This window comes from Psammomys obesus, unplaced genomic scaffold, assembly GCF_907164565.1.
Source record: "Psammomys obesus unplaced genomic scaffold, mPsaObe1.curated_primary_1811, whole genome shotgun sequence".
NCBI classification, from domain to species: Eukaryota; Metazoa; Chordata; class Mammalia; order Rodentia; family Muridae; genus Psammomys; species Psammomys obesus.
In genome coordinates, this window is record NW_026594143.1 from 974728 (window position 1) to 993837 (window position 19110).

General features: G+C 39.4%; 1 protein-coding gene across 4 annotated transcripts in view; it reads right to left on the minus strand.

The window, feature by feature from the left end:
- Window positions 1-399: 399 nt before the first annotated feature.
- The window catches only part of Phf8 (PHD finger protein 8), a 102611-nt gene continuing 83900 nt past the window's right edge, over window positions 400-19110 (minus strand). For 3 of the 4 annotated variants that reach the window (XM_055617920.1, XM_055617919.1, XM_055617922.1), the window contains 3 exons: window positions 7589-7698; window positions 3489-3831; window positions 400-2850 (listed from right to left, as the gene is read on the minus strand). In XM_055617920.1, coding sequence (XP_055473895.1) covers window positions 2762-2850; window positions 3489-3831; window positions 7589-7698 — 542 coding nt within the window. In that variant the 3' untranslated portion in view covers window positions 400-2761. The remainder of the gene's footprint in view (window positions 2851-3488; window positions 3832-7588; window positions 7699-19110) is intronic. The other variant, XM_055617921.1, reaches the window with a different exon arrangement.

The following is a 19110-nucleotide window of genomic DNA, read 5'->3' on the forward strand; positions in this document are numbered from 1 at the left end:
ATCAAGGAATATTATATACATGTATGAGAAAGTCATAATGAAATACGTTATCATGTATAATTAGTATATGGTAATAAAAAGTAGCTCATGAATACAATTGAAGCTTTCTCATTGAACTTCTCAGGACCACTGAATTGTTGTATCTTTGATTTTCTGCTTATTTTACTTTTTAATTATGTATTTCACATGTTTAAGCTGTGCCCTTGAGGACAGGATCCGGCCAAATTCCTATCTCAGGTATAATGTTGGGTACCAGAGAAATGACCACTGATAAACTGCTGAATGAGAGACAAAAGGAAAGTAACTTCCCCATACCTCACCACCACCCACCACCACCCACCACCACCCACCACCACCACCACCACCCACCACCACCAATAATAATGTCAAACAACAAAATTGCCAAGATAAATCACTTTTATCTCTACAGGAAAGGGAGATCTAAAAAATATATAAATTACATTAGTAACACAACATAAGAAAAAACGAGGGGAACAAACAACAGAGAAATCTGGATGATGCTACTCTAACCTATTTATAAAAAGGCCCTGCATCAGAAATCACAATCCTACCCACTTCTAAAAATATATTTAGACATGTACAGAAGCGGTGGGTTTGTTTTTAAATTGTTTGCTTTTTTGTAAAAATATATTAAAGGTGAATAGAAATCCTCTCTGCCTTCCTATCCTACCCCAGCTCTCTGCTGGGGATTGCAGATCAGAGATAACTATCTCACCATGTTCTAAACCTTGGTTATTCCCAACTCCTCTCCACCTCACTTCACTTAGAACCTGAAACATAAAAACAAAAGAAAACAAAAACAACAATGACAACAACAAAAATACTAGCTTCTTTGGAAAAGCATAACTCTGAGGGTAAACTTGCTTTTCATTAGAAACAACACAAAACAACAGTAGACTCTGAGAACCCAACTAAACTACATAAACCCCATCAGAGTCTGAGTTTCAGCTCCACAGAACCTTCTAACAAAGAAACAGAGGGAGAAGAGGCCTGGAATGGGTTGGGAGAAGGTGCTAGCAATTAGCTGCCTTTGAAAGATCAAAAAGGGAGTCCTAATGGGTGAAAGGGCTAGGGACCTGGTTTTGGTGACAGCAGTCAGCCTTTAGTCAAGAAGTTGCCCACATAGGGTCAGAGGCTTCTCCTGCTTCCCTCTTACTTCCCCACTACTGCCTTGAAATCTCCAAGATAAGCAAAGCTGAGTAGAAAGGAGGGGAGTAGGGACCTCTCAAGCTAAAGGGGAGGTAGCCAGGCCTTTTGCCTTTGGTGTGACTAAAGGAGGACTGCATGGCCCCTGTGGTCCCCAAGGTAGAAAAAGCAAATATGCTAAAGTACTCCTGATTCCAAGAAGGAGGGAGGGTATGGATCTATAGAAAAAAGGAAGATAAGCCACAAACATAAAGATAACATAGAGAACTCACAAATTGTGGTCTGCATCATAGCTGTTACATTCCCCAGAAGCACTAGGCAAGTGGGGTGAGGACGAGTGGAAGGTAGAGGACACTCCCACTTGGGCAGTGCCAAAATGGGTTGTTTGGAGGGGACAGTCTCCACCAAGTCCAGATTGCCAGTAAGGCAAGACAAGAGGAAGTGGGAGCACTGTCTGGAAAATAGTGACAATCACAAAGGAAAGGAAAGAAAAGTGGACCAGAAGATCTGCTACTTCACAGATGGGCATCGTTTCCAAATGTGGACATGAATAGCCTATCTGTACTATGCTTGATGTTGGCCCAGGGTGAAGGTTTGAGTACTGAAGTCTTCTCAGATGGGGAAAGAAGCATGGGGGTTCCTGATAAATGACCCTGCAGGGTTAGGCTGTCTCACCACACCCTCTTTAGAAGGTCTAGGCTGTGCTTTGTGGTATAGGTGGCAGGCCATAGAGCCAGAGTTATCAACATGGCAGGTACTTTGGATTTCAAGGAGGTGGGTTTATACCTGCCAGAACCCAGTTATAGCTATGGGGATAATGTTTTGCAGGGCCTCAAAAATACAGGCAAATTCCTGAAGATCATCCTAGGGGCTTCATGTGCAGTCAGACAAAAGTCATTTCCTCTGGTGGGCTAGGCAACAGTCATGGTTAGAGGCTTGGGTATCTTCTACACCTCAAAGAGAAACAGGAATCTCCCTTTTTCCTCCAAAGACAGATAAAGTCAGCTTTTCTAGGCCAGCTCTGGAAATGACCCACAATAGAGTCATAAAGGCCCTCTCTATGTTTCTCATGAAAAGAGGTAAAAGGAGATAAAGACCACAACCTTCTTTCAGGATCAAGACTGAAATTAGGGTATGTCCACTGGATAGGGAGGAAGGGGTAGGAATGGGTGGAGGTGGGCAGGCTTAGAGACAGGGCTGGAGTTGCAGAAAATGTTGAGCACTGGGCCTCTCCCTTCATGGCTGAGGAAACAGGGCCCAGACTCCCTTATGTTGCTCCTTATCATTCCTTCCATATGGAGAAGGGGTGGAAAAGGTGTAAAGGAAACATGTGAGAAAAATCAGGAAAAGGTTCTTGTCAGTTGGAAACCTCTTCCATTTACCTGCTACTCATGGGTATGGAAAAGGAAGGCAGGGTATTCATAGTGGAAGTGGGAAAGGGTTTTTGGGGATAGTCCGTGCCTTTGGTCAGTCCCAAGAAAGCAGGACAATGCACCTTGTCCAGGGCTCATAGGATCCAGGAGTGCCCCGAGTTGACAACAAAGAAGACAATGGGGGTGAAGGGATGAAGGAGTAGGACATGATGGGGCTCAGCTCACAGAAGTAACTTGCCATTTCTGTGGATTTTCAGGATGCGGCCGAGTCTCTGCTTTGCTGTGGCCAGACCCTTTTTAGGACGTTTTCCTGTAGGGAAGGGTAAAAGGAAGCAGAGGCTTTATGAGCAACTTTAGAACCAAGTGTTCTTGTGCCACCCCCTCTTTTGTTTTTCTCTCAACAAAGGTTCTTCATCTTTATGTCATACCGGGCAAGGAGCCTGCTTAACCACTTCTATTCAATGCCACATGTTTGGCTTCTCTGATTGCTACAGCAGCCACAGTCACTATAGTTCCAGTTTTTAGGGTCTTTCCCCCCACTGACTTCTTCACTCTCTCATGCATCCTTCGGTTTCCTCACATCAAATCACTTCTCACATCCTATATTATCACAACTATTATTTCCATTTGTCATCTCTCCATTACTTTGACCAGACGTCATATGTTTGTGTTTTTTCAGTCTTTCCTGAATCTATGGATATACAGAATACCTACTTGCAGTCCACTCTCCACTATGACACACCAGAAGAATCTTTCAAACTTCTAAATCTAACATTACTTCTTTTTAAATCAGTTAATTTCCTCTCCACAGCCTATTGAGCTCAAATCCAAACACCTGAAATTTAGCTTTCAGTGCCTTTTCCTGGTCTTGTCATCTACTAGAGCACTTAAGATTTACATCAGGAAGCTTTAAGAGCTTTCATTTTAATACCCATTTGGGTCATGTACCTTGCCCTGCTTGACTGCTCTGGGAGCCAACTGAAGGGCGCCGCTGGGTGAGAAAGACTCCAGGGGCCATGGGTGTGGTGCTTCGATTTGCCTGAGCCATGCCAAAAGCATTGGGGCGAGCAGTGTACTCATGGTCAGCAAGACTTCCTGACAGAGCCTCTTGTTTAGGCTCAGGAGGCGGCTGGGGTGAGGAGGTGAGGGAGGTGAGAGGCTGGGGTGTAGTAGCCAGTGTTGGTACAGACATTGTCATGATGAGACTGGAATCTTGAGGGCGAGGCTGTTCTACCTCCTTCAGCAAAGGCTTCTTCTTGATATATTTCTTCTTTTGGGCCTTCTGCAGCTCCTGAAAGAAAAATGAAGTTGGAAGCGAGATTAAAGAGTGAAGAAAAATAAAATTCCTAGAAAGTAAGGAGTCAATGTTTCTGCATCCCTCCACTTCTCCCTGATCCCCTACGTCTATTTTGTATAGACACACAATACAGGACTTCCAATACCGACAGTGATTTCCTTGGCATCATCCATCTTTAACTGATCACTACCACTTAATTGAGACAGTGTTTCTCTGTGTAGTCCTGGCTGTTCTATACCTCATTCTGTAGACTAGGCTGGCCTTGAACTCACAGAGATCCACCTGCCTCTGCCTCCCAAGTGCTGGAATTAAAGACATGTGCCACCATACGAGGCAAGGGAGGTGGGAGGGACTATTCATTTTACAAATAACAAAACAGAAGCTCAAAGATAATAAGTAACTTAAACCCAAATCCTTGTGAAAAAGTAGTTACATCTAGCATGTATCCATTGTACAAAACTTCTCAAAAGGAACTGAGAGTAAAGTGTTAGCTTTGGAGTAAGGTAAATCTGAGTTCAAACTCAGGCTTCTATTTCCTAAATTGGTGTTTTGCCTTCATGTATATGTGTGAGTATGCCAGATCCCCTGGAACTGGAGTTACAGACTGTTGTGAGCTACCATTTGGGTGCTGAGAATTGAACCTAGGACATCTGGAAAAACAATCAGTGCTCTTAACTACCAAGCCATCTCTTCAGCCCTAAGTTAGTCTCCTAAGGTTGCAGATACAATCAAGTTTTCAAGCTGAGATGCAGGCCCTGTTCAGCCAGACCATTACTAGGAATCTCTTTTCTCACCAATATTAAGAATTAATTCTGGCTGGGCAGTGGTGGCACATGTCTTTAATCCCAGTACTTGGCAGGCAGAGGCAAACAGATCATTGTGAGTTTGAGGCCAGCATGATCTACACAAGAGAGAGTCCAGGACAGCCAGGAGACACAGAGAAACCCTATCTCAAAAAACCTTAAAAAAAAAAAAAAAGGAAAGACGAATAAGAAGGAGGAGAAGAAAGAGGAGGAGGAGGAAGAAATTCTGTTCCTCTGTTCTCTAGAATAGCTCCATAAATTTTGTCTTCTTATTGAGATTATTTAGCTTAAAATGCCCTCCCATTGTTACTAATCTCTTTTACATGTAGGTGACAAGTGGACTATCTTATGATAGGAACACTTCCACCTTGCCAAGTTCTTTGTTGGAAAAGCTACTATCAAGCTCCCAACCAAATTCAAACTTTCTGGCCTGATATTCCACTTTGTGGCTACTTATACCCAACCAACCCATAATGATAAAGATTGAAGGTAAAAACTACAGTAAGTCTTACTTTATATCAAGTGTTATTCTTAGGAGAACGGACACACATACCAACTCATTTAATCTTAAACAAAGTTCATGAAACAGTTGAGAAAAAGAGAAAATATATAACTTGTCCAAGCAGAGCACAACTTGCAGGAGTAGGCTCTCTTCTTCTACCTTGTGGGTCCTAGAATCAAACTTAGGTCAACATGTTTGGTGGCAAGTGCCTTTACTCATAGATTCTTTTCTCAGGCCCCAGAATCCACTTTTTTCAGCTTTTTAAAGGAGAGAGAGAGAGAGACAGACAGAGAGAGAGAGAGAGAGAGAGAGAGAGAGAGAGAGAGAGAAGCCCTGGATGTTCTGAAACTTTCTCTGTGGACCAGGCTGGTCTTGAACTCACAGAGATCCATCCACCTGCCTCTGCTTCCCTGAGTGCTGGAATTAAAGACTGCCCTGCAAGAATCCACTTCTTAACTTCACTTATACTCATCTTTCAATATGAAGTCTCCAATCCAGAAAAATGTCATTCATTCCAACACTGATTTATCATGTGTGGTTATTAAAATGAGTATACCAAGTTAAATTAAACGCATCCCCACTCTTTAATAAAGGTCTTTATGATTACAGGCACTATGAGATAATGCTATATAGATTTACAGATGAAGAGCAAAGAAATAAAGCAGTAGTAGGTGATGTGAATGGGCAGAAAGAATGGCTTTATGCAAAGCCATAAAGACCTGAGACAATCTGGTACATGGGGTAAATCAGGAATACAAGTATACTTGAGGGTAGTCAGGAGATTAGAGAGAAGTCACTATGGACCAAACAAAGAGAGCTTTATAAGATATATCAAGGAGTAATATTTTCATATAATGCTTCCCTGCCTCCCCTCAATACTCTCTAACACCACCCTCAACTCTAAAACCTCTTCTTAGAAGTAATTCCATCAACCCAAATAGTACTGCTTAGAAAGAACTAAGAGTAGTTTCCACACTTTCTTCTGATTGTTTAAAGCAATAGAAAACCTTTATCTAGAAGTTACATCTTATGTGACACTGATGAATGATGCAGGAAATTTTAGCCAAAGAGCCATTTGGCCTGCTTGATCTCTGCTGGCTCTCAGTAATAGTCTCTATGACATGTCTCAGAAACTTCATAGCTCTATGGGACATTATATGGAAAACACTTCTTAAACTTCACTTATATAATAAACACTTAGTTATTTCACTTTACTTAAAAAATAAAGTAGCATGAAATCTGAAGTTAGAGAATATGAGTTTGAATCTTGTCTCCTCCATTTACTGGCTGTCTTATCTTGGACTAGTCAGTCATTTAAAGTGAGCCTTGTATTTTTCACCTGTATGAATTTTCACTTGTAATAAAAATACCTATTCAACAAGACTATTAGATTAGATTAGATTAGATTAGATTAGATTAGATTAGACAGTGTACATAGGTATATCCAATGTAAGGCAGATGCTCAATATAGGATATGGCATGAGGAGCTACACGGATTTTGTTAAAGAACCAAAAATAACACCTCCTAGTGCTCCTACGGTTTCTGATAATAGTACATGTTAAAGCACTTTGTAAACTAATGCTAAGAGGTAAATTTGATTCTGTGAGGGTGACCTTTCAGGATGAAAATGGTAAATGTTCTCTTGAGAAGCAGGGTATAAAGATTAAGGTAACAATATTTAATAAATGGTATAAGAAAAAAAAAACCTCTTTATAAAAGGCCAAATTCCAATACCAGTAAGTGACTCAAAACTAAAGTGTACTCAACTGAGTCACTTCCTCAGGACGAAATCTGAAAGCAAATGACAGATCCAGTATTTTCTATCTAAAGCTTTTTTTCCAATAATTTTTACTTGGGTTCCCCTCCACCCCCCAGATCTGAGGACCGAACCCAGGGCCTTGCACTTGCTAGGCAAGCCCTCTATCATTGAGCTAAATCCCCAACCCCTACTTTTTACTTGTTATTTGAGAATTTTATATATCCATGCAATGTATTTTGATCATATTCACCCCTACCTCCAAAGCCTTACAGATTCTCCCCCATCATGTTTCTCTCCCAACTTCATATCGTCTTTTTTTATTTTTAATAACCCACTGGATCAAATTAATGCTTTCCATTATACATTGGTTCAGGGTCTTCCACTGGGGCATGAGACTATACCTGTAAAGAAAACTGACTCTCCCCCCCCACATCTGTGGTGATTATATGTATTTAGAAGGTAAGTGGCATCAATAAGGACACTTCTCTGACCCCCTTTTTCATCCTAATTCATGCCAACTATGTAAACTATGGAAGTAGCCTGCCATAGAGAGGGAGGGGTTGGGGTATTACCAAAAATAAAGATCAAAGTTTTCCATAATAGCAGGATCCTACAAGCCTAAAGGTCTGAATTTTGAGGCTTTAAGCCATCAGTAGCAGGGTCACTGGTGGGGTGTCAGCACTTACCTGCTGTGCAAGCTTTGCAGCTGCTGCAGCCAAGCCTGTCTCAATAGAGGCAACTCGGGTCCCCTCACGAACAGGACGGTCCTGCTTGGGTAGAGTTGGAGTCACACGGGCTGCAAGGGAAACAGGATACTTATCTATTTGCCAATTATATCCTTTAACTTCCGACTATCCCAAAGGTGATTGTATTGTTCTTCCTGCTTCTAGCTTTTCACAAAATCTTATTTAATGGCCAACGCATACATGAGTACAAATTAACCCCCTTAAACTGGCGTTTTAAAGTTGTTCATGAGCTTTCATGTTTTTGTTGTTACTGGATTACCTAATTTCCCAACCTTGTTTCAGCACCTACTGCTGTGGTTTAAATACCCTCTTCAAAACTCATGTGGAAACTTAATTATCATTTTAAAAGTATTAGAAGGAAGACCTTTAAGAGTCAATTAGGTCATGAAGGCACTGTTTTCCTGAATGGTATGAAGCTATTATTGTAGGAATGGGTTAGGTTTTAAAAGGGGTGCATTTCAATTCTCTTTTCCTCCCACTCTTTCACTATATGATGCATTCTACTTATGGGATAATTTAGCATAAAGGATTATACCATGTAATTATTGGCATTATAAAGGAAAAGAATTTCTGATTAAGCCATATGCACTTTGGTAAACAGGTTATACTGGAGACTGAAATTCATTCTTTAATGGTGGTATTTTGTCTCTTTAAAACATGATCCAAAAAAAAGAAAAAAGAAAAAAAAATCCAGCAAAAATACTAACATAAAACTGTATAGCACAGATATTTGGGAATGTAAAATTTTTCTCTACAGTCCAGGATAGTGTTTTTAAATTATGACCATTGCTAGGGATGTGGCTCAGTTGGAAGAGTGATTGCCTAGAATACACAAGGCTCTGGGTTTGAAATCCCCAATACCTCCTAAAACCAGGTGTGGTTGTACATTTCTGTAATCCCAGCACTCAGGGGAAGAAACAGAAATATTAAAAGTTCAAGGTCATCTATGGCTATATAATAGGTTCACATCTAGCCTCAAAAACAAAACCTCAAAAACCCATTGAAGCATTTTCAGTTAAGAGTCTAAATCTCCTGGATTCTGCTAGGACCCTCCCCACAACACATCCAACCTCTCCACCTAGCCAGCATCTGAACATCCTTCTCCAGGATCTAGCCCAGTAAGTCTTCCTGACCCTGCCCTCTATATACTCACCCTAACCAACCTGCTCTAGCTTGAGTCACACTTCCAGCTCCCTAGCCTAGTCTAGGCACTTCTGCCTGTGCCACTACCAATCTCTAGGCTTCCACCAGGACTTGCCCTGCCTTCCCCTGACACAAAGGCCTCTCCCATGCCACATCCAACCTCTTACATGTACCTTTACACCCAAGGATTAGACTAGGACACATCCTTCAACACAAGTGCAGTCTTTTCTATCTAACTGATTTCATTCCACCTAAGTCATTTTCAACTTCCAGGTACAACATGCCCACACATCCTCTCTTCTACCCCAACCTGGTGTGTTGGGGTCCAGATAGTCTGCAGTTTCTTTTCTCAGCACAAACCCTGAGCCAGATGTGGGCCACAACTGCAGAAAACTGCATAGGAGGAATGTCCTCTGGGGCAAAACAAGGCCACAGGGGCAAGGAATTTTGGAAGGAAGAACTCAGATAAGAGGGTCAAAGATACTGTTCCCACAAGATCTGCTTGAAATGCTGTCTCTAGTAGTTAGATAAACACTATATAAAATCCGTGGGAAAAAAAAAAAAGATCATTCTTGAAGTGAACCCAGATTCTTGAGTCTCTGTAGACAATTACCCTATTTTCCAGGTCCCTGTGATGCCTGTGGCTACATTGGCTAAGGCACTAGTCTGCTCATATCAGACAGAGTAAAAGAAGTCCATATGCTCAGATTAAAAAAAAATTACAAACAATATGAAAGATCAACCCCAGAAATCTCCCTTTCAAAACATACTGTAGATCATTACTGTAGAAATGTTTGATAATGAGAAATACCTAGATGAATCTCAGGTCAAAGAAGAGCAATAAACTTCGTCAAGGAAATTATGGAGTTTTAAAGAAGATATATAGAAGCAGTTTAATGAAATTAAGGAGAAAGGCCAGGGGCAGTGTGCACACCTGTAATCCCAGCACTCTGGGATGCAAAAGCAGATAGATTTCAACAGTGCAAGGCCTGATCTACAAAGTGAGTCCAGGACAGCCAAAGCTACACAGAGAAACCATGTCTCGAAAAACCAAACCAAACAAACAAAAAAGAAATTAAGGAGAAAGAATGTAAGGATTATAAACCCCTGAATGATGCCCAAGAAAACACAAATATAAAGCTGATGGAAATGGCAAAGACAATGCAGGACTTGAGAAAGGAATTCTACCGGGAGATAGAAACACTGAGGACTCAAGTTGAAAAGAAAGGAATTTGAAAACCCAGCAGCCTAACTAGAAAACTTAAAGGAAAGCTTTGCAAGTAGAAAGAATCAAGTAGCAGATATATCAAAGAAACAAGGAATATGAAGACTTAAAAAAAAAAAAACAAACAGGAAAAAACATATAGGAAATGTGGAATACCATAAAAACACCAAACCTTCTAATTATATGCAGAGATGAAAGAGAATAATCCCAAGGCAATGGCATAGAACAGATAGTAAAACTTCTTCCAAACTAAGGAAAACAAAACAGAAGAATACCAGGTCAATGGCATATACCAGATCATGAACCTTCCCCCAAACTAAGACAAAAAAACAAACAGAAGAATCCCAAGTCAAAAACAGAGACAAGATTATGACACTTCCCCCAATAAGCGAAAAACAAACAGAAGAATCCCAAAGACCAGATCCTGAAACTTCCCCAAAACTAAAGGGAAAAACAAACAAACAAACAAACCCACAGATACAGGAAGCATATAGAACACAAAATAAGAAATGAAACTCATCATGTAATATTACAGTTTAAATACAAAGTATACAGAACAAAAAGAATATTGAAAGCTAGAAGGAAATCATGAAATTTGCAGGCAAATGGTGGGATCTAGAGAAGATCATCCTGAATGAGGTATCCCAGCAGCAGAAAGATACACATAGTATATACTCACTTTTAAGTGGATATTAGACATACAATATAGGATAAACATACTAAAATCTGTACACGTAAAGAAGCTAAGCAAGAACGAGGACCCTGGGTAATATGAACAATCCCCAGAAAGGCAAACAGAATGGAAATCGGAAGAGGGAGAAAACAGAAAACAGGACAGGAGCCTACCACAGAAGGCCTATGAAAGACTCTACCCAGCAGTATATCAAAGCAGATGCTGAGACTCATAACGAAACTTTGGGCAGAGTAGAGGAAATCTTATGAAAGAAGGAGGAGACAGCAAGACCTGGAGGGGACAGGAGCTCCACAAGGAGAGAAACAGAACCAAAAAATCTGGGCACAGGGGTCTTTACTGAGATTGATATGACAACCTAGCACCATGCATGGAGATAACCTAGTAACCATGCACAGATGTAGCCCATGGCAGCTCGGTCTCCAAGTGGGTTCCACTTGGAGAACAGGCACTGTCTCTGACATGAACTCAGTAGCTGGCTCTTTGATCACCTTCCCCTGAAGTGGGGAGTAGCCTTGCTAGGCCACAGAGGAAGACAATGCAGCCAGTCCTGATGAGACCTGATAGGCTAGGGTCAGAGGGAAGGGGAGGAGGACCTTCCCTATCAGTGGACTGGGGGAGGGGCATGGGAGGAGAAGAGGGAAGGAGGGTGGGATTGGGAGGGAATGAGGGAAGGGGCTACAGCTGGGATGGATACAAAGTGAATAAACTGTAATTAATATAAAAAAAGAAAAAATAAAATAAAAAGTAAAGGATAATATCTTATTTTTCAGTACAAACTTTGAAAACCGGAACACCTGAAAGCAATGCATTTCGAGTTCTAAAAGACCATGATGACCAAATTAAACTAATATAGTCAGCAAAAGTATGTACCATAGTTTAATAAATTTTCCATGATGTAAATAGCCTAAAATTATATTGAACAAACCAAACCTAAAGAAAAGGCAGTAAGTAATATTTTGGACTGAAGAGAGGAATGAGTATAACCAAGAGACTGTGGACTATGAGACCATAATAACTAAAATACAAAATACCAATAAGAATACAAAGACAAAAAATCAGCAACACAATAACCACAATTAACACACACATTTCAATAACAACTTCAAATATTAACAGCCTCAATTCTAAAATCAAAACACAGGCTGACTGAACGGGTCAAGAAACAAAGTCTACCTTTTGTCTACAAAAAACACATCTTAGCTTTAAAGACAGGAACCACCTTAGAGTTAAATAGATGTTAAAAGTACCTCAGTCTAATGGGACTAAAGCAAGTAGGAATTGTTACCCTAATAAAGACTTCAAAATCAAACTAATCAGAAGATATGAAGAGGGATAATTCATTCTAAAAGGTGAGCACTTAACCAAGACATTAGTATTCTAAACATATACATACCAAACTCTGGTGTGTCCAATTTCATAAAAATGTGTACTAGTGGATTGAAAAACACAAAGTAACACAAACTCATCAGTAGTAGGTGATTTCAATACCTTACTTTCTCCAACAGGTAGATCATTGGGTTAAAAAATAAACAGAGAAACATTAAATGGCATCATATATCAAACGGACTTAACAGAAATCTACAAACTACTCTACCCAAACACCAAAGAATACATATTCTACTCAGTGGCACACAGAAGCTACTCTAAAACCACATCTTAGGACACAAAACACATTGTACAAACTCAAAAAGACTGAAATAACTCCATGTATCCTATCTGATCACAACAAAATATAACTTAAAATTGACAGCAAACAAAGCACTAGTAAATACACACACTCATGGAACCAAACCATTCATTACTGATGAATATTTTCAAAGCAGAAATAAAAATATTCCATGAACTGTGTGTCGGTGCTGACACACCTTTAATCCCAGCACTTGGGAGGGAGAGGCAGAAAAATGTCTGTGAGTTCAAGTCCAGCCTGGTCTACAGAGCGAGTTCTGGGATAGCCAGGTAGCTATCCCACACAGAGAAACTCTGTCTCAAAAAAAAAAAAAATATCAACCAACCAACCAAACAAACAAAAACCCTATTTGGGTTGGAGTTATCACTCAGTGCTTAAGAGCACTGGCTGCTCAAAGGACCTGGGTTCAACTCCCTGTACCCACACAGCATCTCACAATTGTCTGTAACTCCAGTTCCATCAGATCTGACATCCTTACAACAGACATAGAAAGTAGGTAGAATACCAATGTACATAAATATACCTAAAACCAAAAAAATTTCCTAGAAAGAAAGAGACAGAGACAGAGAGAGAGAGGAAGGGAAAGAAAGAGAGAAGAGAGAGAGAGAGAGAGAGAGAGAGAGAGAGAGAGAGAGAGAGAAAGACAAAACAAAACCTCTGTGACACACTGGAAGAAGTCCCAGGAGGGAAATTTTCACTCTACATATATATATATTAAAAGTGTCTGTATACATGTCTAATTAACATGAAAAATTTCCCATCTGGAACAACAATGTTCTCTTCAAGAGCCAAAGATTATATACCAAAACCCCCCAACCCCAGGCATGAGAAGCCTACTTCTGAATGGTTGGTCAGGGTAGTCCAAGAGACTCCCTAAACACTGTAGATTATTGCTATTGCCCATGGTTGCCCTCACCCCAGAGGTGGAAGGTAAGTTGCTATTGCTGAAGACAGACGCCATGCATCTCAAACATATGGCCCCTGAAATGGAATTGATATGAAAGTGAACTAGCTTTCATAGTGCCAGAAGGTGCTCTGCAAAGTTCCAAAAGAGGAAACTAAGCAGCAATCCTTACCCAACTATGATGGCAGTGAGTCACAACAATGATCAGTATGTTATGATAACCATAAGGGTGCAATAGTGGTAAACATAACTTGGTGGTAACCAACAGCTCTCTAATTGGACTTAAGACCTGTTCAACAAGAGGTTAAATCACCAATAATAAGGGAAATTTAACCAACTACTTATGGCTAGTGAAGTCAAGAATCTTGGAGGAGAACCTAAAGCTACTACTTTACTGAATGAGCATAATCCCTAACTACATTCTATATATTTGTTCTTATACCCACAGATAAGTGTAGTTTTTACCCTGCATCAGGAAAACTTCTCTTGTAACAGATACAATTACAGAAAACCACAACCAATTAAAATGCAGAGTTGTGGAGCCCAGTCCCAAAGAATGATGTACAACACATTCCTGCCCCTAAGGCTTAGGGATCATTGTGGAAATGATGGAAAGACTGCAAAAGTCAGAGGATGGGGGAGGGGGATTCTGTGAGAGTGTATCTTCTAGGAATGTCAAAAGCTACACCTATAAAGTCTCACCATCATGGCTCCCTAAACATGAGCTGAATAAGTACGACATTAGACATACATGCCAAACTGAACAGGGAAAACCAGGAAGCCTCAAACCTACACAAAGAACCTATAGGGGACTAAGGAATGCTGAAAGTAGGAGAAAAAAAGTTTTCCCCAGGGACAAGCACACCAATTGGTTACCCAATACCAAACTGTTAGTCCTGAAACATACATACAAATAACAGTATACTGATTTAGCAGGTTATATTTATGTATTTAGGAATATATGTGTAAATAACAACAATTAATGAAAAAAAGAGGCCATGAATTGGAAAGAGAGCAGAAAGGGGTATAAGGCAGGAAAGGGAAGGGGAAAATGAGTTAATTATATTAAAAATCTCAAAGAAAAGTTAGTCATTAAAAAGAGTCTATGTCTCCCCCACTGATTTTGAGGAGGCTCATTTGGAAACTATAGACTATGGCTCAAGTGATATCATGTGTGACTTGTTAGGTAAAGTCAGAAAAGGCAAGTTCTTTTTTTTAATTTAATTTAATTTTTTTATTATTAGTTACATTTTATTAACTCTGTATCCTGCTCCCTCTTCCCTCCCAATTCCACCGTCCCTCCCTCATCTCCTCCCTGCCCCTTTCCAAGTCCACTGATTGGGGAGGACCTTCTCCCTGACCCTGTTTTATCAGGTATCTTCAGAACTGGCTGCAAAGTCTTCCTCTGTGGCCTAGCAGGACTGCTCCTCCCTTGGGGGGTGGGGAGGTCAAAGAGCCTGCCTTTGAGTTCCTGTCAGAAATAATCCCTGTTCTCCTTACTATGGGAAACCAATTGGATACTGAGCTACCATGGGCTTCATCCGAGCAGAGGTTCTAGGTTATATCCATACATGGTCCTTGGTGGAAAAGGCAAGTTCTTTATGGCTTGCTTGAACACCATGCTTGGAAACCTGAATTGCTAATTAACAAGTTTAATTATTCTGAGACCACAGGGTAATGAGGAAGCTAGTCACATGGAGAAACCAGATGAATTAAAAGTCTCAGGGAAGGCACAAGGCTTTTGAGACTTGTGAAGACTCAAACTCTTGGCTACCAAGTTACCTTCAGCCTTAAAAGTTTTTTAAGCCAGAAATCACAAACTAGAGTCAAACTGTGTCCTTCCCAGTTCTTGAAACCCAGGACACATAAACATGATAAAACAGTAGTTGTTTTAAACTAGAAAAAAAAAATAGTCTCTCATTGACTGGATCTGTATTTTGGAGATTTTTAAATTTTTTAAAGTGACTTATAAAAGACATTTGGAGGGCAGTTGGAAAATTTTTGGTTATAGACTGAGCATTAGACTGTCTTGTAGAATTATTAACTGACAAACATTAATATAAATAATGTTACCATATAGGGAGGCACTCTTAGGAAATACTCAAATATTAATGGGCAAAATGTTGATAGTTATGTATTATTTTGATAGCTAGATATATATGGAAAGATGCATGAAACAACCATGACAAAATTCTATATTATATAATTTTAATATTATATAATTTACATATTAATTATATGGGTATTTATGTATGTATATGTTACTTTTCTTATTCTTGTGACCAAATGTCTGACGAGAGATAATTTAAAGGAGAAAAACTTTATTTTGATTTGGTTTAAAGTTCATATTGGTTACAGTTCAATTGCTTTGTGGGAGTATAAAGTCTTTAAGATATATTTTTGGGTGAGAGCTGGGTATGCTGTACCCAGGTAGATTTCTATGAATTCAAGGCCAGCCAAGGATACACAGTAAAACCCTGTCAAAAACAATTAAGCAAAATGTTAAGTGAGAAAAGCAAAACACAGTGCATGAAGGAGTCTTCCAATTGTGGCAAAGAAAAAATATATATGGTACTCAGATATAATTGATGTATGAAAGCACAGGTGCGAAGTATTAAAGTAGTTTTACTCCAAATGGAGAATTAGAAGGCTATAGAATAGCATAAAAGAAAGACCTTTCAACATTTATCCTTATATACTCTGAACACTCTATGATTTCATGGAGATTCAGTCTAAGTAAATTTCCAGAGATACATGTAAATATACTTACTCAATTGTTATTACTAATTACAAAACTTGGCAATGGAATAAATGCCCCACATTTAAAGATAAGTTAGGCATATTCACGGAGAGGTATTTTTAGCTAATGAAATATTTATAAACAACTGCAAAGGAAAATGCTTGTGACATACTGATGTAAAGGCTACAATTTAATTGTTTGCCTTGGTTACAGTCAATAGAAGTATTAATCACAAGGCAAAGCATAGTTAACAACTTTGATAATACAACTGAGAAAGAACACTTAATGGAAAGATAGGAAAAAACAGTAGGAAGTGCATCAGAAATTGAACTGAGAAATAGAGATTAGGATGATGAATTGAGAAATGAAGTTGATAATATGCTCTCTTTTAGAGAAATTTTGACATATTGACAAAGTCTCACTATGTAGACCAGAATGATTTCAACCTCACATGTAACTCAGGCTAACCAGAAGCCTGCAATACCTTATGTTTTGAGACAAAGTAATACTGTGAAGATTGGCTGGCTTGAAACCTACCACATAGATCAGGCTGGCCTCAAACTCACAGAGATGTGCTTGCCTTTATATCTCAATGCTGGAATTAAGGTATGTGCCTGTCAAAATAATTCTTTTAGCAAATATATATATATATATATATATATATATATATATATATATATATATATATATATATATATATATATATATATATATTTCTTTTGTGGAGGGTATGAATATAGAGTTCAGAGAAAAGCTTGCAGGAGTCAATTCTCTTCTACCATGTGGCCAACAGGGATTGAACTCAGGCTTTCAAGCTTGGTGGTAGGTGTTTTTACTTGCTTCAGCAAGCCCATCTTGCAAGGCCAAATGTGCAATCATTTGGCCCTCTTGTCTCTGTTTCTCTTGGACTAGGGCTGCAGGCTGTGATATGAAGGTAGAGAAAGCAGAGGAAGAACATTGTTGTTTAACCTGAAATCCTCCATATCATTTTATTTGTTACAAACACTACCGCTGATCAAAAAGTTAAATGAAAAAGAGTATAAAGTTTTATTATACACAATATTATTTCAACCCCTCCCCCAGTATCGGGGATTAAACCCATGTTCTCACATGATAAGCAAGCACTCTACTACTGAGCAATATCCTCAGGCCCAACAGCATTGTTTCAACCAGAAAAAAAAAATGAATAGAAAAATAAAACATTAGAAGAAAATGTCAAAATGTTAAGCAGTTGCTTCTGAATGACACCATCCTCAATGACTACTTCTTCATAGTTTCCTTTACTTTTAGTACTTTTTCACATTTCTCTAGTACACTAATAATTTTTACCTTTACAGAAGAAAAGAAAGGTACCAACTATAGGAAGAAATAGAGAGAAAATACCTGATTTTTATATATTACTGATTTACTCATTAAAAATACATTCCAAGAATTACAGAGATCATAAGCTTAGTTGTACACAACAGCAAATGTGACAATAGTAGAAGCTTAAAAACATGCATACATTGAAATTTGTTCTTTATTGCTATTGGAAATTCCTTTATTGCTCTGTGAAAAATCCTGGCCTGGGTTTCTGGAGGATAAAAGAGTGTATGGAAAAAGGGCCTATCTATTTTCATACTACTTAGTCCACAATCAAGATGGCTGAAATTGTAGGAACAGCTTAACCAACCTACAGAATCATGAGAAATGATAAATATTCTTTTAGGCCATTAACATTTGTATAGTTTGTTAAGCAAAAGTCCCATGGACAGGGGAGGATAATTCAATGGCAAATCACTTGCCATGTAAGCATGAAAACTGGAGTTTAGATCCCTAAACTAAATGCGGTGATGTACATACTATAGTCCTAGAATGCCTACAATGAGATAGGAGCAGAAGCAGGAGAACCATTGCAAATGGGGCATATGTAGCAATGAACAACAAGAGATGCTGCCTCAGCTGGGTAAGGGGGCACACGCCTTTAATCCCAGCACTCAAGAGCAGAGGCAGGCCTCTGTGAGTTCAAGGAAAGCCAAGGCTACAGAGTGAGTTCCCGGAGAGCCAAGGGTACTGAGAAACTGTGTCTCAGAAAACCAAAAACAGCTGAGCTGTGGTGTGTTCAGAGTGGTATGACCCCTGAGGGGTGCAGCCTTGCCAGGCCACAGAGGAAGATGTTGCAGCCAGCCTTGATGAGAACTGATAGACTAAGGTCAGAAAGAAGGGGAGGAGGTCCTCCCCTATCAGTGGACTAGGGAAGAGGTGTAGGTGGAGAAAAGGGAAGGAGGAACCAGGAAAAGGGTGGAACCAGGAGGGGATGAAGGAAGGGGGCTACAGCCAGGATACAAAGTGAATAAATTGTAACAAACAAACAAACAAACAAACAAACAAACAAACAAATAAGTTCCGGGGCACACAAATGAATGTTTTCAAGGAATGATATATAAATATTCTATTTTGATGATAATTTGAAACATTACAGAAAGTATTAAATCTATTAGTAGTAGAAAAAAAAAAAACCAAAACAAAAAACCAAGACAGACAGACAGACAGACAAAGAGAGATCTTGCCTCAAACAAGGTGGAAGACAGGGCCTGCACAACATACACCCAACTGCATACAGATATGAACAATCACACATGTGTGAACATTCACAATCACAAACACTATACACAGAAACATACATAATTTTTAAATAGGTCCCAAATGCTCTTCAGCATATACAGCACCAGCAGTGAGATGAAGAAAATTATTTTATTTCTCAAAATTCCATGTTCACTTCAGTTACCCATTTTCCTTCTCCTCCTTCCCTTCCTCAGTGATGACTTTTCAGAAGTTGACAGTCTTGGAACTCTTGAGGAGCCCAAGAGTCAGTATAATTTTCCTCCGTGAAAACAAAATAGTGGGGCTGGGATGATAGTTACCAGAATGTTCTTACAAGCTCTAGATGACTTAGTGAACTCTTCCTGGTTTCCTTCACCTTAAGCCATATGATATAGAAAGCAACAGCTATGGTTTTCCTAGCTAAATTACATAAACTGTGTCATACAATCATTTTAGCTTTGGAAGCTAACATGGTACTAAATGTAA